This window comes from Condylura cristata, unplaced genomic scaffold, assembly GCF_000260355.1.
Source record: "Condylura cristata isolate star-nosed mole 26May11 unplaced genomic scaffold, ConCri1.0 scaffold00006, whole genome shotgun sequence".
NCBI lineage: Eukaryota > Metazoa > Chordata > Mammalia > Eulipotyphla > Talpidae > Condylura > Condylura cristata.
Window position 1 is genome coordinate 12,501,433 of NW_004567107.1, and position 14,923 is coordinate 12,516,355.

The 14,923-nt window shown below is 44.3% G+C and overlaps 1 protein-coding gene across 2 annotated transcripts in view; it reads left to right on the top strand.

The window, feature by feature from the left end:
* Positions 1-14,923, top strand: part of ASTN2 (astrotactin 2) — a 766,181-nt gene that overhangs the window by 217,814 nt on the left and 533,444 nt on the right. For both annotated transcript variants that reach the window (XM_004677396.2, XM_012721364.1), the window contains exon 4: positions 2,257-2,409. In XM_004677396.2, coding sequence (XP_004677453.2) covers positions 2,257-2,409 — 153 coding nt within the window. The remainder of the gene's footprint in view (positions 1-2,256; positions 2,410-14,923) is intronic.

The following is a 14,923-nucleotide window of genomic DNA, read 5'->3' on the forward strand; positions in this document are numbered from 1 at the left end:
CTCCTTCTCCCCCTCCTCCTCCTCCTCCTCCTCCTCCCCCCCATCCGGTATTTTTCTTTTTCTTCCTTCATGCTTATTTCATTAAGCATGATCCCTAGAAGGTAACTAAACATAAATGAGATTATAAGGGTAGGATGATTTGACAGGACTGTAGACTTAGATCTTTCCCTTGCCTCTTCTGTCCCTGTGCACTTCACTACCCTACCACATAAGGACACAGAAGGCATCCACCAGTAAACCAGGAAGAGACCCATCCCTAGGACCCAGACATGCTGGAACCCAGCTCTCAGACTTCTAGCCTCCAGCAGTATGAGAAAATACACTTCTGTTGTTCAGTTACCCAGTCTGTGAATTTTGTTATGCTGCACGGATACATCTGTCTAGGTTGATAAGCTTTTCTGGGGAAACCCTTAGAAAGGGGTGCCGGGATGCTCACAGGCCTCCTTTATCCAGGCTAGTGAAATTCCGTCAAAGAAACAGGATCTCTGGCACACCCCATCTCTTGGCATGCTAAAGTAGGTAGCTCATGCTGGAAAAATATCCCTGCTTCTAGAGACATAGTTGGAGAGCGCACCGAGTTTGACAATTTCAAAATCAGAGCTGTCTCTGTGGATTTCTCAGAACAAAGGGGCTGAGTCTATTCAGCAAGTTCCTTTCGTGTTTCTTGTTTCCTTTCCTTGCCTAGTATCGTGTCTCTCTCCTTCCTTCCCCGTGTTTTGTTTTTCACTTTCTCCCTTTAATCATTCACATCTTTCTCTATGCTTTTCTGACGTCACATTCTCCAATCTCTGGACCTTTCTACCAGTCTCCATTTTGAAGTGGCTCCTGAAATCACAGTAGAGGGGACTGATGGAACATGGAGCTAGGAGTTAGAGGGCTCATTGTCACTTCTCAGCTTGGAGTAAGTAGTTTGCTTTGTTTGGGGCCACAGTTTCCTTTCAGAAAAAAATGGGGATATAGTTTGACCAATGTACTGCTGACTACCTTCACTATTGTAATTTAAGCTACCATCACCTCTGGCTGGTGACTGCAAAAGACTGTACTGACTTCTTCTACAACCTCACTCGACATTATTCGTAATTCAGTTTGAACTATCATCAGAGGGAATTAATGTTATTGGGGTATAACTGATGTATAACATAAGAATAAAACTATTCATCTGAAAATGTACATGCACCCTGGTTCATTGTAGCATCATTTACAACAGACAAATATAGGGGAAATTCCTAGGTGTTCAGTGATGGATGAACATACAAACAAGATAGTGTGTGCATATACAGTGGGATATTTTTCAGCCATTAGAAAGAACAAAATCTTGCTGCAACATGAGTGGACACTGAAAGCATTCTCCTAAATGACACACTCAGAGAAAGGCAAATATAATTTAACTTGTATGTGGAATTGAGAAGGCAAGAGAAATGCACAATCAAAACACATGATATAGAGAACAAAATGATGGTGGCCAGGAGGAATGGGTTGGGGGATTGACGGAAATGGTTGAAGTTATAAAATAAGTAAGTCATGGGGATGTTATGGAGAGCATGACAACTCCTGTTAATAATACAGTGCTTACATGCAGGCTGCCAAGGGACCTTAATTTGACATGCCAGTTTTCTTTTTAAATCCTTTTGGAAATTATCGCTTACTCTTAGGATAGAATCCTACCTCCGAGGGTTGATCTTCCTAAGGTGATCTCACCTTTTCAAACACATCTCCTCTTTGCATGGTCTTTTGTAGCCACAGGCACTGTCTTCAGTGGTTTAAGAACCATGCTGTTTCTCCTTCCACATCTTTGCTCATACCTCTCTCTTTCTACTCAGGACACTTATTACAAAGCTCTTCAGTAACTCTCTGCTTATCCTATCTTCTTGGCTAATTCTACTCATTCGAGACCTGCCTCCTCCAGGAAGTCTTCCTTCACACTGAGGGTGCTCCTCTATTACTCTTTACTGTCCTAGCACAAAAATTATTATACAATGATGCAAATACTTGCACATGCATCCCACAAGATAGAAATTTTTCACATTGTGAATTCTGTCTGAATTTCCATCATTTGTCAAGGCCGTGGGACCCAGCACACTCAGTGTTAAATAAATGGGTACATAAGACCATAGTCATATCTGTACTAGTACCAATGGCTTCTGTATCACTGCTGGGTGAGGGAGGGAGTACCAGGGACACAGAGTGGCTGGCCCAGTCCTCCATGGGCTGGAGATGGGCCAAGCCCTAACCTCAGCCCCATTGCCCACCCTGTAGCAGCAGCTGAGGCGACGCAGGAGACAGTGGAATCCCTGATGCAGAAGTTCAAGGACAGTTTCCGTGCTAACACGCCCATCGAGATTGGTCAGCTGCAGCCTGCACCACGCAGTGCCTCGGCAGGGAAGCGGAAGAGGAGGAGCAAGTCTCGAGGTAGGCCCTCCCAGTCCCTCTTGGCAGGTTGGCACGGAGCTGTCCCCGGTCCTGAAGATGCCAGGAAGGAGTATGTCCTCTCTCCTTGCTTCCCTGTGCTCACATAACTCATGCCCCAGATAAGTCTTCTCAGCAGAGGCTTAGAGACAGCAGACCTGTGCCGCAGGGTGTAGGGCTGGCCTCTCTCAGTCCTCGCTGCTTCACCCAACAGCCAGGATGGGTCATTCATCCTTTGCAGTGGCTGAGAAGATTAGCAGTAACCTAAAGAAAGTGCCTAGCTTAGGACCTGAGCATAGTGGGTGCTCCTGAACTTGTAGCTGTGGTTATTTTGAAGAGAGCAAGAGAGTAAAATGTTCTAATGAAGCCAGGGTTTGGACTCAGTCTTTCATCATCTGATAATCTGGTAGTCAAGAATGGGAGTATTGCAAGTTAGAATTGGGTTCCAATTTTGATGTTGCTATTAACTGAACCACTGTATCACCTTGGTCACTACTTCTCCAGGCCACCCCTTGCTCACAGCATTGCTTTGATAGCTAAGTGCTGTGCTGAGCTCACATGTAAAGACAAATAATACTTATCCATTCTTCCCTCACCCTCCTCTTTCTGACTCTTTTACTTGTTGTTATCCTTCTCTTCCTTCTCTTCCATCAGCTCTTCTCCCCACTCCCCTCCCCTTTCTCTTGTCTCTTATCGTCTTGCCCCCTCCCACTCCTTTTCCTCTACCCTCCTGTGTGACTTTGCATAGTGGATGAACCCCTTATCACACCTGACTCCAAATCTCATTTTTTTTTCTATCACACTCACCCAACAGACTCTGTTTCCTAGCTCTCACTTCTCCAGTTTCTGTAATTTGATTCTGGTTATAATTTGGTGTGCCTGAAAGCTACAATGGTTGTGGAGTTACCATCAGAAATCTTCAGGCTTCTGAAAATTACATTCAAAGCCACAACGGAGCTCTCTTCTCTTTGTTACCTCTTTAAATCTATGTGTTCTCATCTCCACTTTCTTTTTCACATATTCTTCACCTAAAATCTCCTATCCAGACTAGGAATCGTTGCTGTCATATTTTGGCATTTCCATGCAGCAGGTGAAGTGTGTATGCATCTGATTTCATTTCTTCCTCAGCAATCCTGTAAAACAGCTGCAGTGAAAATTCCCATTTCACACATGGTATCACTAAGGCATGGGAACTATAGCCACTTGCCTGAGGGACATCCTGGTAAATAGAACCAGAAAGAACTGAGCAGACCAAGTCCTCAACTGAACTAGACTGCTGTGTTCTATAGCCAGTAAAGTCTTGTCTGTATTTCCAACTTAACTTGTAGAGCACATTTCCATAAAGACATCACTTACTGTCATTGTCATAATTCACTCTGAATTCCTCTGTGTGTGAATTCTTCCTCATCGTTATACATGTGATACCATTTGCTTTTGTCTGGCCTTCTCTTAGCTTAAACACAGTTCTTTGAAGTTGGGGATTGTCTTATTATTTGAATCCTCTGGATTTCTAGACTTAAACCACTGTCCACAGTAGATACTTATAAATTGTTGAGAGAATGTCTAGACCTTAACCCTGGTAAAGCCTGCATCCTTTGAAGAACTAAGATCTGCACATTAAGTTGAGGTCATGAATTAAGGCAAACGTTGATGATTGAGCACCTTCAGGGAATCGCCTGGTAAACCCTGTTTTGAATTGATGTGTAGTGATAAAGGCCAGTTGCTTTGAAGTCAGAAGAGTCTGGGTTCTAATCCCAGCCCAGTTAGTTTCAGTTTATAGGATTTTGGAAGAGTCCTCAGAATCTCAGTCCCCTTTTCTGTAGAAGGGGAATGTCTATCCCTATGTGGAAGAATTGGAAGATATGATGATTTAGTATTCAGGGTCACCTGTAATTCCACTCAGCCTTAACTCATATTTATCCCTCCAACATCCACCCCAGATCCCTCTCCTCTATTTCCTGTCAACGTTGCTTGCATTGAGTTGAGTTGGAGTCAACACACTTGACCCTAAGTTCATGAACTCCACTCTCTTCACGGGCGGTCTGAATTCATTCCTTTGTGTCATATCCTAGACATTTTTTATGCCACTGAAGTCATCAAAAGAAATCCCTTTCATGAATCATAATTGTCCTAACCAGGTCCCCCACTACTGTTACACATTTGGGCTGTTTCTGAGAATTCACTGTTGTCAACAATGACACATGCAATCTTTTTTTTTTTTGACTTTGGAATTTTTTCCATCTCTTAGAGCAGATTTCAGAATTAGATTATTAATGAAAATGTACCCTTTGACTTGAATTATGATTGATTTGATAAATAGAGCCACTTTTAAATTATAAGCTAAAACTTTTAAATTATAAGCTAAATGGGACCTCAGAGACCCAGAGTAGGAAGAAATTCACTTTCCCTCCAATGTCCTTCAAGTTTGGCCTCCCTTTTTCTGGACACCTTTATGAGCACTGTCACATCTTATCTCCTGCTTGCAACTTTATCCTCCTCAAGAATAGTCTCTTCAAGCAGTCAGATTAATCTTTATAAAATGATAAGCCAAGTAAGAATCTTATTCTGCTTCAAACCCTTCAGTGACCCTTAAGAGATGATCCAAACTCTGTGCTGTGGTTTGGGACCCCCCCCCCCGACCTGGGAGGGCCCCTGCCCTCAGTCCCAGTGACATTCGCTGCATTCCAGCCATCCTGACTTCTTTGTACGGGACACACACTTCAGACAGCCCCCCGACAGAGCACCTGGACCCCTTTCTCCTTTGCTGGGTGTTCTCCATCCCCAACTGCAGGCTAGGACTTCTCAACTTGCTGTTCTCACACGTCAGCCCTCAGAACCATGTGCCTTGACTGTCCTGTATAACTCGTTTCCCTCCCCAACCTGCCACTATCTGTCCCTTAACCCATTTTTATTTCTTCCCTGGTAGGATGGTCTAAAATTAATTTTGTTTGCCTGTTTACTGTCTTCCTCTCTAAAATATAATCTTCATATTCATAAACCTAATACATAGAAAGTGCTTAGTAAATATTTGTCAAACAAATGAGTGTATTAACCTCAAAGATCATTGGAAAGTGGCTCAGTTTTATAACTTTCAAATTGATGGTGTAAGAGGGATCTGGAATAAACCAAAACCTTCTGGTACAGACCTCTAGGGAATCCCGTTTCCTCTGGAGATAGACGCACTGATGGATAGCACATTAACTGTGCTCAAGTGGATGCTGTTAAAGCAATTTTCAAAATGGCTTAATAACATTGTGTTCATGATTTTACTGCCTCCATTGGAGAAGGATTTTGCAAGAGAGGAAGGATAGTCTGTGCCAGCCTGCATTTCCCTCACACGCTTCCGACCACCAGTCCTCAAGATTCTCTTAGACTAAAGAGCTTCTTGGTCAATACACTTTTTGAATTTTTTTACATACCCTCTTCTCAGAAATTTCCTAATGCATCTTAGGCTGTGAAGGATCCAGAGTGTCCTGCAGTACAGAAAGCTGGGCTGCTTTGTTTACTCAACGTCTGTGAAACCATCTTGACCACAGACTCTATTTCCCCCCTGGAACATTTATTAACATCTTTTGGAACAGAAGCATCCATAGAAACACAATTTTGGAAGGGCTTCATTAGCTTTCACTGGCTGTCAAAGCTCCCATACAGGAAGGTTTAAATCCCCTGTCTTTCACTATCTGTCTCCACCCCGGCCACTGAGGTGGCCATGGGCCTTCTGGTCCAGAGCGGGAGCACCTGGCCTCTCTCTGCATCATTAGGCCCCACGCCCAAGCCATGGTGCCCAAGGGTTCACAGCAGATGGAATGAGGAGTGGAGAAGCGCTGTCGTGGAATTGAGCACATGGTTCAAAGTAGCTTCAATGTGTTTCTGTCGTGGCGGCTTCCTCCTGAGAGGTCTGTGGATGCTGGATACACCATCCTCAGGCTACTGCAGACGGCAGTGGAGTCCAGGGCTGGGCTGCTGCCTCCATGTCTGTGACAGGGTTTTATGAGACAGCTGTTGGAAGATCACTCCCCAGAGTCTGCAGGCAGTGGAAGGAGGCCTTCACATTCCAATAAAGCAGATTTTCTTGGACGTGAGGAAGAACATCCCTAAGTCTGTGCAGTTTAGGGAGTGGTCTTTCAAAGCTAAGCTTTGTGTTCGAAATTTATTACTGCTCTTGGTCTATTTAGTCTTGTCAAGGAAATAAAAATTGTTTTTAACTTCCATCTTCTCATCTGTAAAATAATGCTACTAATGCCAAAGGCACACACTCACGGTGAGCTACTTTCTCCAGAATTCTTAACTGTGCTTCACATGGCCAATCCTCAATGAAAAGTAGCTTATATTCTGGGTCCAGCTCTTTCACCTCCAGCATCTTGCAGATGCACCCATGACCCCCCACCCCTGCCCTGGGCCATTGCCTCTGACTTGTTTGAGGTTTCATTATCCTTCCCCAGGTTCCCATACTCACCTCTTTGCCCCCAAACCCATCTTCCACCTTGGAGGTTGAAGTGATCTTTTGAAAACACACTAGATCAGGTTACGTCACTCTCCTGTCCAGAACACTGTCCTGGTGTTCCGTCACTCACATTGGGGATTTCATAAGGTTGTCAATGAAGTCTTTCTAAAGATGGATGAGCATGAACACATCCCCAGAAGGATCAAAGCTATGGTCAAAAGACATCAGTCATGAGCCTCAAATTCCAGATTCCATCCAAAAAAAAAAAAAACCCAAAAAACCCATGCTGTGCTATTTCATCATAGGTGCCTATTTGTTTTAGTTTAAATTTTATTAGTTAACATTTTTCAAGTCTTTAGATAATGTTGATGTCACAGAAATAGCAACCACATTTATGCTGATTATTCTAGGATGGTGAGGTGCTGTCCTTTGAGGGATTCCATGTCTCACATGAGGTCATCGCCGAGGCCCCACCACAGAGCTGGCCAAGGAACACACTGAACATGCACAGTGTTACCTTATTTGCTATTCTTATCACTCTCGACCATTACTCTTTTTTGGTCCGTGTTATTGTCCATTAGGGATACATTTACCCGATTGTAGAGGTGAGCATCTGCAGGATGGATGACACACAACTTAGCAATAGGAGAAGGTTACCAGAGCTGTCTGCCCAGGCTGCATCCCAGCCTAAATACCAGCCTGCCTCTGCCCCTCTGCAAGCCCTAGATCACTGTGTTCTGCAGCTCCAGCATCTGACTGCTTCTGCAGCTCCACCATGCTGTACTTTCCACGTCTGTGCTGACCATACTCTGCCTGAAAGACCCTCCTCTCCTCCCTTCTCTCTGCTCCAGACTTAACACTGCCACTCAGTTCAGTTTTAAAGTCTTCTTTGTAAAGACCCCAACCCAACTCCATCCTCAGCTCTCAGCTCTCGGCTCTCACCTGTCACCTCTCACCACAGCTGAGTGGGCTCCTCTTTTTGAGAGCCACCACAGCCCTTATCGTAGACAGGTGTAAATATGAGATGGGACACATCTGTCTCCCTCCTCCACTCTGACAGGCCCATGATGGGAGAGACAGTGATGTATGTCTCTCTTTAGTGAAATGGCTAACACAGAACTGACACAGAATAACAATTGTCTGAATGGGAAAATGTATGCTTAGATAGGTCGGTGGGCCAGTGGGTGGATGGGTGGATGGACAGATGGGCAGACTGTGATTATTTGGGGACTTGCAGGATACAAAGGGTTAGTGAGATCTACAACTAAAATCTGTTGAGCATTTAGTGTGGTCCTAGTACTATGTGCATCAACTATTATATCATTTTAAAGTCCCCCCCAACCCATAAGGTAAGGACGATAATTATCCCCATTCTAACAAGAGAGGAAACTCAAGCTTTGTAAGGTGACTTGCCCACATTTTTCCAGTTCATAGATTGTGAAACTGTGAATTCAGAGCGACCTGGCTGCTCTCAGGTGACTTGAGTTCTACTCTCATCTGGCTTAACTAAGACCTTTAAGCTCTGAAATTCTACTGACCCTGTCCAGATACTGGAAGGAGAGGTTCTATTTCCTCTGGTATTGGCAAGGGCTTCTGTGTCATTGCTGTTGCTGTGAGAGTGATCATGGGCTACAAGGTTCTAAAAGACAAATAATTTTCTCTCTGAGCTAACAAAGCATCAGGACTACCCACTGCAGGCTCTATTTGGCCCCTGGAAACCAGCACCATGTCCTTGAGAGCAGTGTCCCCTCTGGTTATATCATTTTTAGTGTTCTGTACATTTTTTTTTTAAAGGAGGCATTTTTTTTTTTTAAGATTTATTTATTTGTGCATACAGAACTGGGGTACAGGCCAGAGGCTCAGGGGTGGTGAGAGGCTTCACCAGAGACAGAGTGGGGAACAGAACAGGCAGATCGATGAAGTACACTGCTGAGGGGAGCAGCGGGCGGGTCAGGAGAGGTCTGCCGCGCCATGTGGTCACCTCCGGGGCAGGCGGGAATCGAACTCATGCGGAGGCGGCTTTAGATTCTCAGTGCTGTGCTTTAACCCGCTACGCCACCAGGGAGGGCCCTGTTCTGTACATTTTTTAAGGACCTCATTCAACTTTGATTGGCATGTCCTATATAGGCTATGCCATTTGCAACTGCCCACCAGCACGTCATCCTTCATTTAGTGAAGGAGGCAAGGGATTACACATTTGTACCCCATGGGACACATGGGAAAGCGTGTTCACTGGTCTGGAGTGTTACTAACTTGGAAGGTTAATGAAAGAAGATTGCACAAGAAGGTGGTCTCAAAGAGTGTATTGGCAGTAACCAAGGAGACAGATTGGCAAGGCTTTGCTGGAAGAAGAAAAAATATATACAGTGTCACATGGGAGTGGCACTGTGCAGGGCGTTCTGGGAATATCAGAGTAGTGGGGAGAATTATGGACAAAGCCAGTGCTGGTGAGATGGGCAGACTCCAGTTCCCAGACGGAGCCAGGCCCAGGATTCCCAACTGTGTCCCCTGCTGGAAGGACAGGCATATTCTCCCTTCTCCTCCCTGAAAAGGCCCAGTGACTCTTCTACTGCAGGCACTGACTGCAGAAACAGGCTCCTGTTCACACGTGCAGATGCAGAAGAGATAGCGAAGTGTGTGCACTTGCTCTTGATCCATAGCTGACTCCAAATCACTCACTTATTTGGGGAAAAACACTATTTAGGAACATTAGTGACTTTAATTTTAATTCTTTTGTTTACATTAATGCTTCAAATGATTTGCCTTTGTGGGTTATTTCTAGGCTCTCAAGATTCCTCGGGTAATTCAAGGATTCCTCTTTGTTTTTCTGCTTCACATCTTTGTATCCCTCTAGCTCCAAGCCTGTCTCCTTAGCATCTCTCCCTTCCAACCATGGAGTTTTGGGTGGTTCTCAGTGCCCCTTCTGCCAAAGGAAGTTTTGAAACTGCCTAGTCAAGATGAAGTTCAGAGTGTAAGGAGGAGATACTCACAGGATAGAGGGTAGACTGGACAGACCTTAGTCGCTCAGACTAGGCCAAGTCTGTGATGAAAGAGCCTCTATTTTCTCCACCTTTGCACTTTTTCTCCAGCTGGATTTTCCACACTCTCTCCATTCACTTGCCAATAGTCTGCTCTTTTTCCAAACTGAACTTTAAAGCCACTTCCTTCTTCAAATCTTTTCAAATTTTTCACAATGAAAGTCATGCTTACTTCCTCTACATTTTAATAACCTCTTCTTTCCCTTGTCGCGTATTCCTTTTTATTAGAGTAAGTTAGGGCCACTTCTCTTTCCATTAATTAATTTCCCCAAGTCCTATCTGCACTGCTGTTGTCTAGTCTAGCTCCTGACAAAAAGTAGATGCTCATTTAACGCTTCATGAATTACTGGACGATTAAACAAATGAGCTGTATCACCTTGAACAAGACCTTCAGCTCTCCAGGCCTCAGTGTCCCCATCTAAGAAGTTGTGTGATTTAATGGATAGGAGAGGAGCTCAGGTTCTAGAACCCCATAGAAGTGGAGTCGTGCCTCAGTTCTGTCTTTGGCTCAGTGCCGGGAACTGACTTACCAGGCTAAGTCGCCATTAGTCAATCTGCAGATCTTAGCCTCAGCCAACTGGTAGGGAGGCTTAGAGTTAATTTATGAACAGCGTTCAGTGGGCAGCACTGAACATAGTAGGAGCCCAATAAATCTGTGCTGTTGCGGATTCAGTAAATTAGAAGTGTGGGCTAGATTTTGTCCAGATGTCTCTGCCAAATCAAATGGTCTTTGACTACAAATCTGATTAAGGAGCATGATGTCAAGTGACTCCCAGTATTGGGAGTCTGCAAGCCCTCACTGAACCCCAACTCTAAGGATAACCTCCCTCAGGGCAGCCATTCTGCCCCCTTGGGATTCCATCTGTCACACCTGGACGTGCATTAACTGCCCACCTTTCTTGTTTGCCAGGGCTGCTGTGAGAATGTGCTAGAAAGTTTATGGACATACTCCCTATAGATAAGCTACAGCCTGGAGTCGGAGCCTTGGCATCTTCAAAGGCAGGGGACATTTGATCTGGGGCCCTGGCTTGCTTTTTGTGGGTTGCAGGACCTGCCCTGGGGAAATGGGCAGGCCAGTAGCAGCGCTACCAGGCATTCCCTGGCCGTTGGCTGAGGCATGGGGAGTCCACTTGTAGTCTGAACACGCTGCTGCCTCTGTAAATCCTCCCTGGTGTGTCTTGCAGAGAAGTTTGTGTTCCTAAAAGTGAATATCTCCTCCAGGTGGTTTTCCTTGTCCATCTGAAGCATATCATGGGCTCTCAGTCAATCCTGCCCTCCTGGCGAAGTGGAGAGGCACCCGAAAGCCATCTTGTCAGAGGGCTCTGGACCAGACCCTGGGGGTGCTGGGACACACCTCTAGGTTAGTTGATTCATCAGAATGGGACAGTGCAGTGGGATTGAAAGTCATGATGGGACTAAACACCCTGAAACTTGGTGACTTAAATCAACACCTTTTATTAGGCTTAATTAAGGTCAATCTGGCAGTTCTGATCTGGGTAGAGCAGCTGATCTTGGCCATGTCTCTGTGGGGCTGAGTGTTCCCCAGAGGGGGCTAACAGGAGCTGTTAGACTTGTTGAGGCAGAAGCTCCCAACTACCCATCATTGTTTCAGCTCTGTTCTGTTCGTCAAAGTGAGACATGACCCCATCTCAGGTAGCCAGGGTGGACACAGAGAGGTCATTTCTTGAAGAAGGAAGGAGCAAAGCAATTCCCCTATTAGTAATGACATTTTTTTTTGTTTTTAAAGATTTATTTATTTACACATAAAAGAATTAGGATACAGACCAGAAGTGGGGGTGTGGGGTAGTGTAAGAGGATTCACCAGAGATAGAATGGTGGGCAGAACAGACAGATTGATGGAAATACACTGCTGAAGGGGTGGTGGACGAGACAGGAGAGGTCTGCTGTGCCATGTGGGTCTCTTTCCTGGTTGGGGATCAAACTCGTGCTGCAGTGACTGTGGACAACTTTACAGTGCCGTGTTTTAACTAACTGTACCACCAGGGAGGACCTAAGCAATGATGTCTTATTAAGTCTCTAATGTATGCTGAAGCCTGGATAGGTCCTTACAACTCCATGCTGTGAGAATAACTCAAAATGGGTTCTCAAACTGCTGGTGGGAAAATGGAGACTCAGCTATGGGAAGGAACTTCTATACATATACCTGTTACAGATAGTTGAGGGAGGACCAGATCCCCTATTCTAGCCCTTTCATAACTGATGTAAGGCTAGACAGTTGACTAACAACATCTGTTTGGGCTGCATGGGTCCACTTACAGGTGGATTTTCTTATAAACAAGTGACACATACTTAGGGTATAGATAAATACACGACTGTCGATGTATCCTCTCAGGAATTTTCTTAACATTTTTTCCCTCTAGTTCATAAATATGTCTTCTTCAGATATTTTTGTTATCTGTAAGGCTGCTGGTCAACTGTAGGCTACTAATTGTTAAGTTTTGGGGGAGTCAAATGTTCTATGTGGACTTTTGCATGGACTTTAGGTTGTTCAAGGGTAAATAGTGACTTTTAACAGGTTTAGTTACCTCTTTATTTGTCTTACAAATATAACACTACATGTAATTTTTAGTTAAAAAAATTCACCCTTCATTGTACATACACAGCAGTGAAAACAGATCAGCTCTTGCCTTGTGTGATAGTATGGGTGGAGCTGGAGGGGATTAAGTGAAATAAATCAGAAGGAGAAAGACAATTGCTAGATGGTGTCACTTATATGAGGAATATAAAGAAAGAAAAGAAATGGTCAGATAAAACCAAACCAGTCCACACTCTATACATTTCTGACTATAGAATGGAAGTTACCAGAGCACAAGGGAGAGAAAAGAGGACTTAGCAGGAGGGGACACAATGGACTGTGCTGTGGGCTGGGTTTCATTGCTTTGGGTGTGGTGTGGTTACAGGCACCAGGAGGGTAGGCTTCTAACCAGCCTAAGTGGGTCTAAATCACATATAGTACTACAATAATGCAGAGAGATAACGACAAGTTTACTTCTCAACAATTGTAAAGGGATTGGCTCTCTAGCTAAAGACTATACCCTGTGATCTGCGCCACCATAGATATGGTGGTATGAAATCAAAAAGGGGGAATTGTTAAGGGGAAGGATGTCCTAAAGGAACTCTGCAGAGTCTTGTGGATTCCATACCCCACTCCAGTGATTGGAAAGTAAAATTCCCAGCAGTACCAGGGAGAGAACTGCGAGGACCCAAGGGCAGAGCTAGCAGGAATTCTGGGACATTTGGGGGATAAATAGGACGCCAGTGTGTCTCTCACGCTCTTGCTTGGGAAAAGGCTCTCTGGCCTCCGTGACTCGGCGTTTTCAGTCAGCCGAGCTGGTAAGGTATTCCACTTACTTTGTATCCCGCTCTCTTTCCCTGGGTTGTTTCCTGTTCCTTTCCCCTTTTGTAAATAAACCCATTTTGACCCATTTGTGTGTGCCTGCAGTGTAACTGAATTTTAAGCGTCTGGGTGAGGCCTCACTGACAGGCGGCCCAGTTCACTCAGGGCTGCCCTGTAACATAGCCACTGCTAGATATAGTCTTGCTTGTGGTGGAGTGGAGGGAAGGACAGTAGATCAGTAAATCTGATTCTTGTTATCTTGGTTTCATCAGCACATATTTCTTTTCAGCAAAGGGTCAGGCAGAACCTATTTTAAGCCTTGCTGATTACGAGGCAAACTTGAGGAGAGTGTGTAGGCACTTACACATTGAGAGAAAATGTCTCACAAATTTTGGTCATGATATTCCAAAGATAATAACCAAGTACCTTTTTTTTTTTTTTTTTTGGTAATAGCGTTTACTAATGAGAAAAATGGAATTTATTTATAAACACTAAAATGTGAATTTCGTATCATTTTCACATTGTAACATATGCTTTTTCTTTTGATTTGTTTTAACTGCTCAGAGATGTAAAAACCATTCTGAGCTCCTGGATCATATAACAACAGGCAGTTGGCCAGACTTGGCCCACAGCCCCTGGTGTTAAGGAACATCTCAGGTATGAACTCAGAATCCTAGTTCTGACCCACTGACTACCCAAGTGCTGTGTTATGTTGGGTGAATCCTAATGTCTCAGAGTCATTGTCACTGGGCCAATATTCTCTGAAAAAAGTTCTATATTCTCTCTCTATATCTAGAGTCTATAGATAGCTATACTCCACATATATAGACATAGCTATATATTTTATATTCTTAGTCCACAAAAAAATGAAAATTAGTTTCAAGGTCATTAGCTCCAACCTGTGTTTGTAGATGTGGAAAGTTATGGCGAGAAGACCTTGGTGCCACAGAAGGGAACTGGCAGCCTGAGGAATGGAATCCAGAGTCTCCTGACTTACAAATCTATCCTATTTTCATTTTAACTTGTAAAATCATGTGGGCCTTTTTTCTACACAAAGATTGACTCTGTGGAATTTGAGCAAAATACACTGTTCACAGCAGGCAGCTTGTCCTCTTTTCTAATTCAACTGCCATCAAATGGGTTAATCACAAAGAGAAACATTACCCCATGTTCCAGATGGATGAGGCTCACCACTGGGGTGTGGGGTAGGGAGCAGAGCCATCCCAGGGAACTGTTGCTGCTGAGTTCTAGGCTGTTTCATCAAGCCCCTTTTCATATTGGGCCTCAATAATTTATTTGAAAAACAGTCCTGTTTCTAGAATATGTATTCTTTTTATTCTTTTTTAAATGCTTTTTTTTTTTTTAAAGATTTACTTATTTGTGCACACAGCACTGGGATACAGGCCAGAGGTGCAGGGGCAGTGAGACGATTCACCAGAGACAGATTGGGGAGCAGAATAGCAGATCGACAAAGTACACTCTTGAGGGGAGCAGCAGGCAGGTCAGGAGAGGTCTGCTGTGCCATGCGGGTCACCTCCGTGGCCACGGATCGAACTTGGCTGAAGCAGCTGCGGCTAGCTTTGCAGTGCTGCGCTTTAACCCATTGCACCACCAGGGAGGGCCTCTCTAGCATATATATTCTTATATACAAAAATGTTTTTATTTGTAACAAAAGTT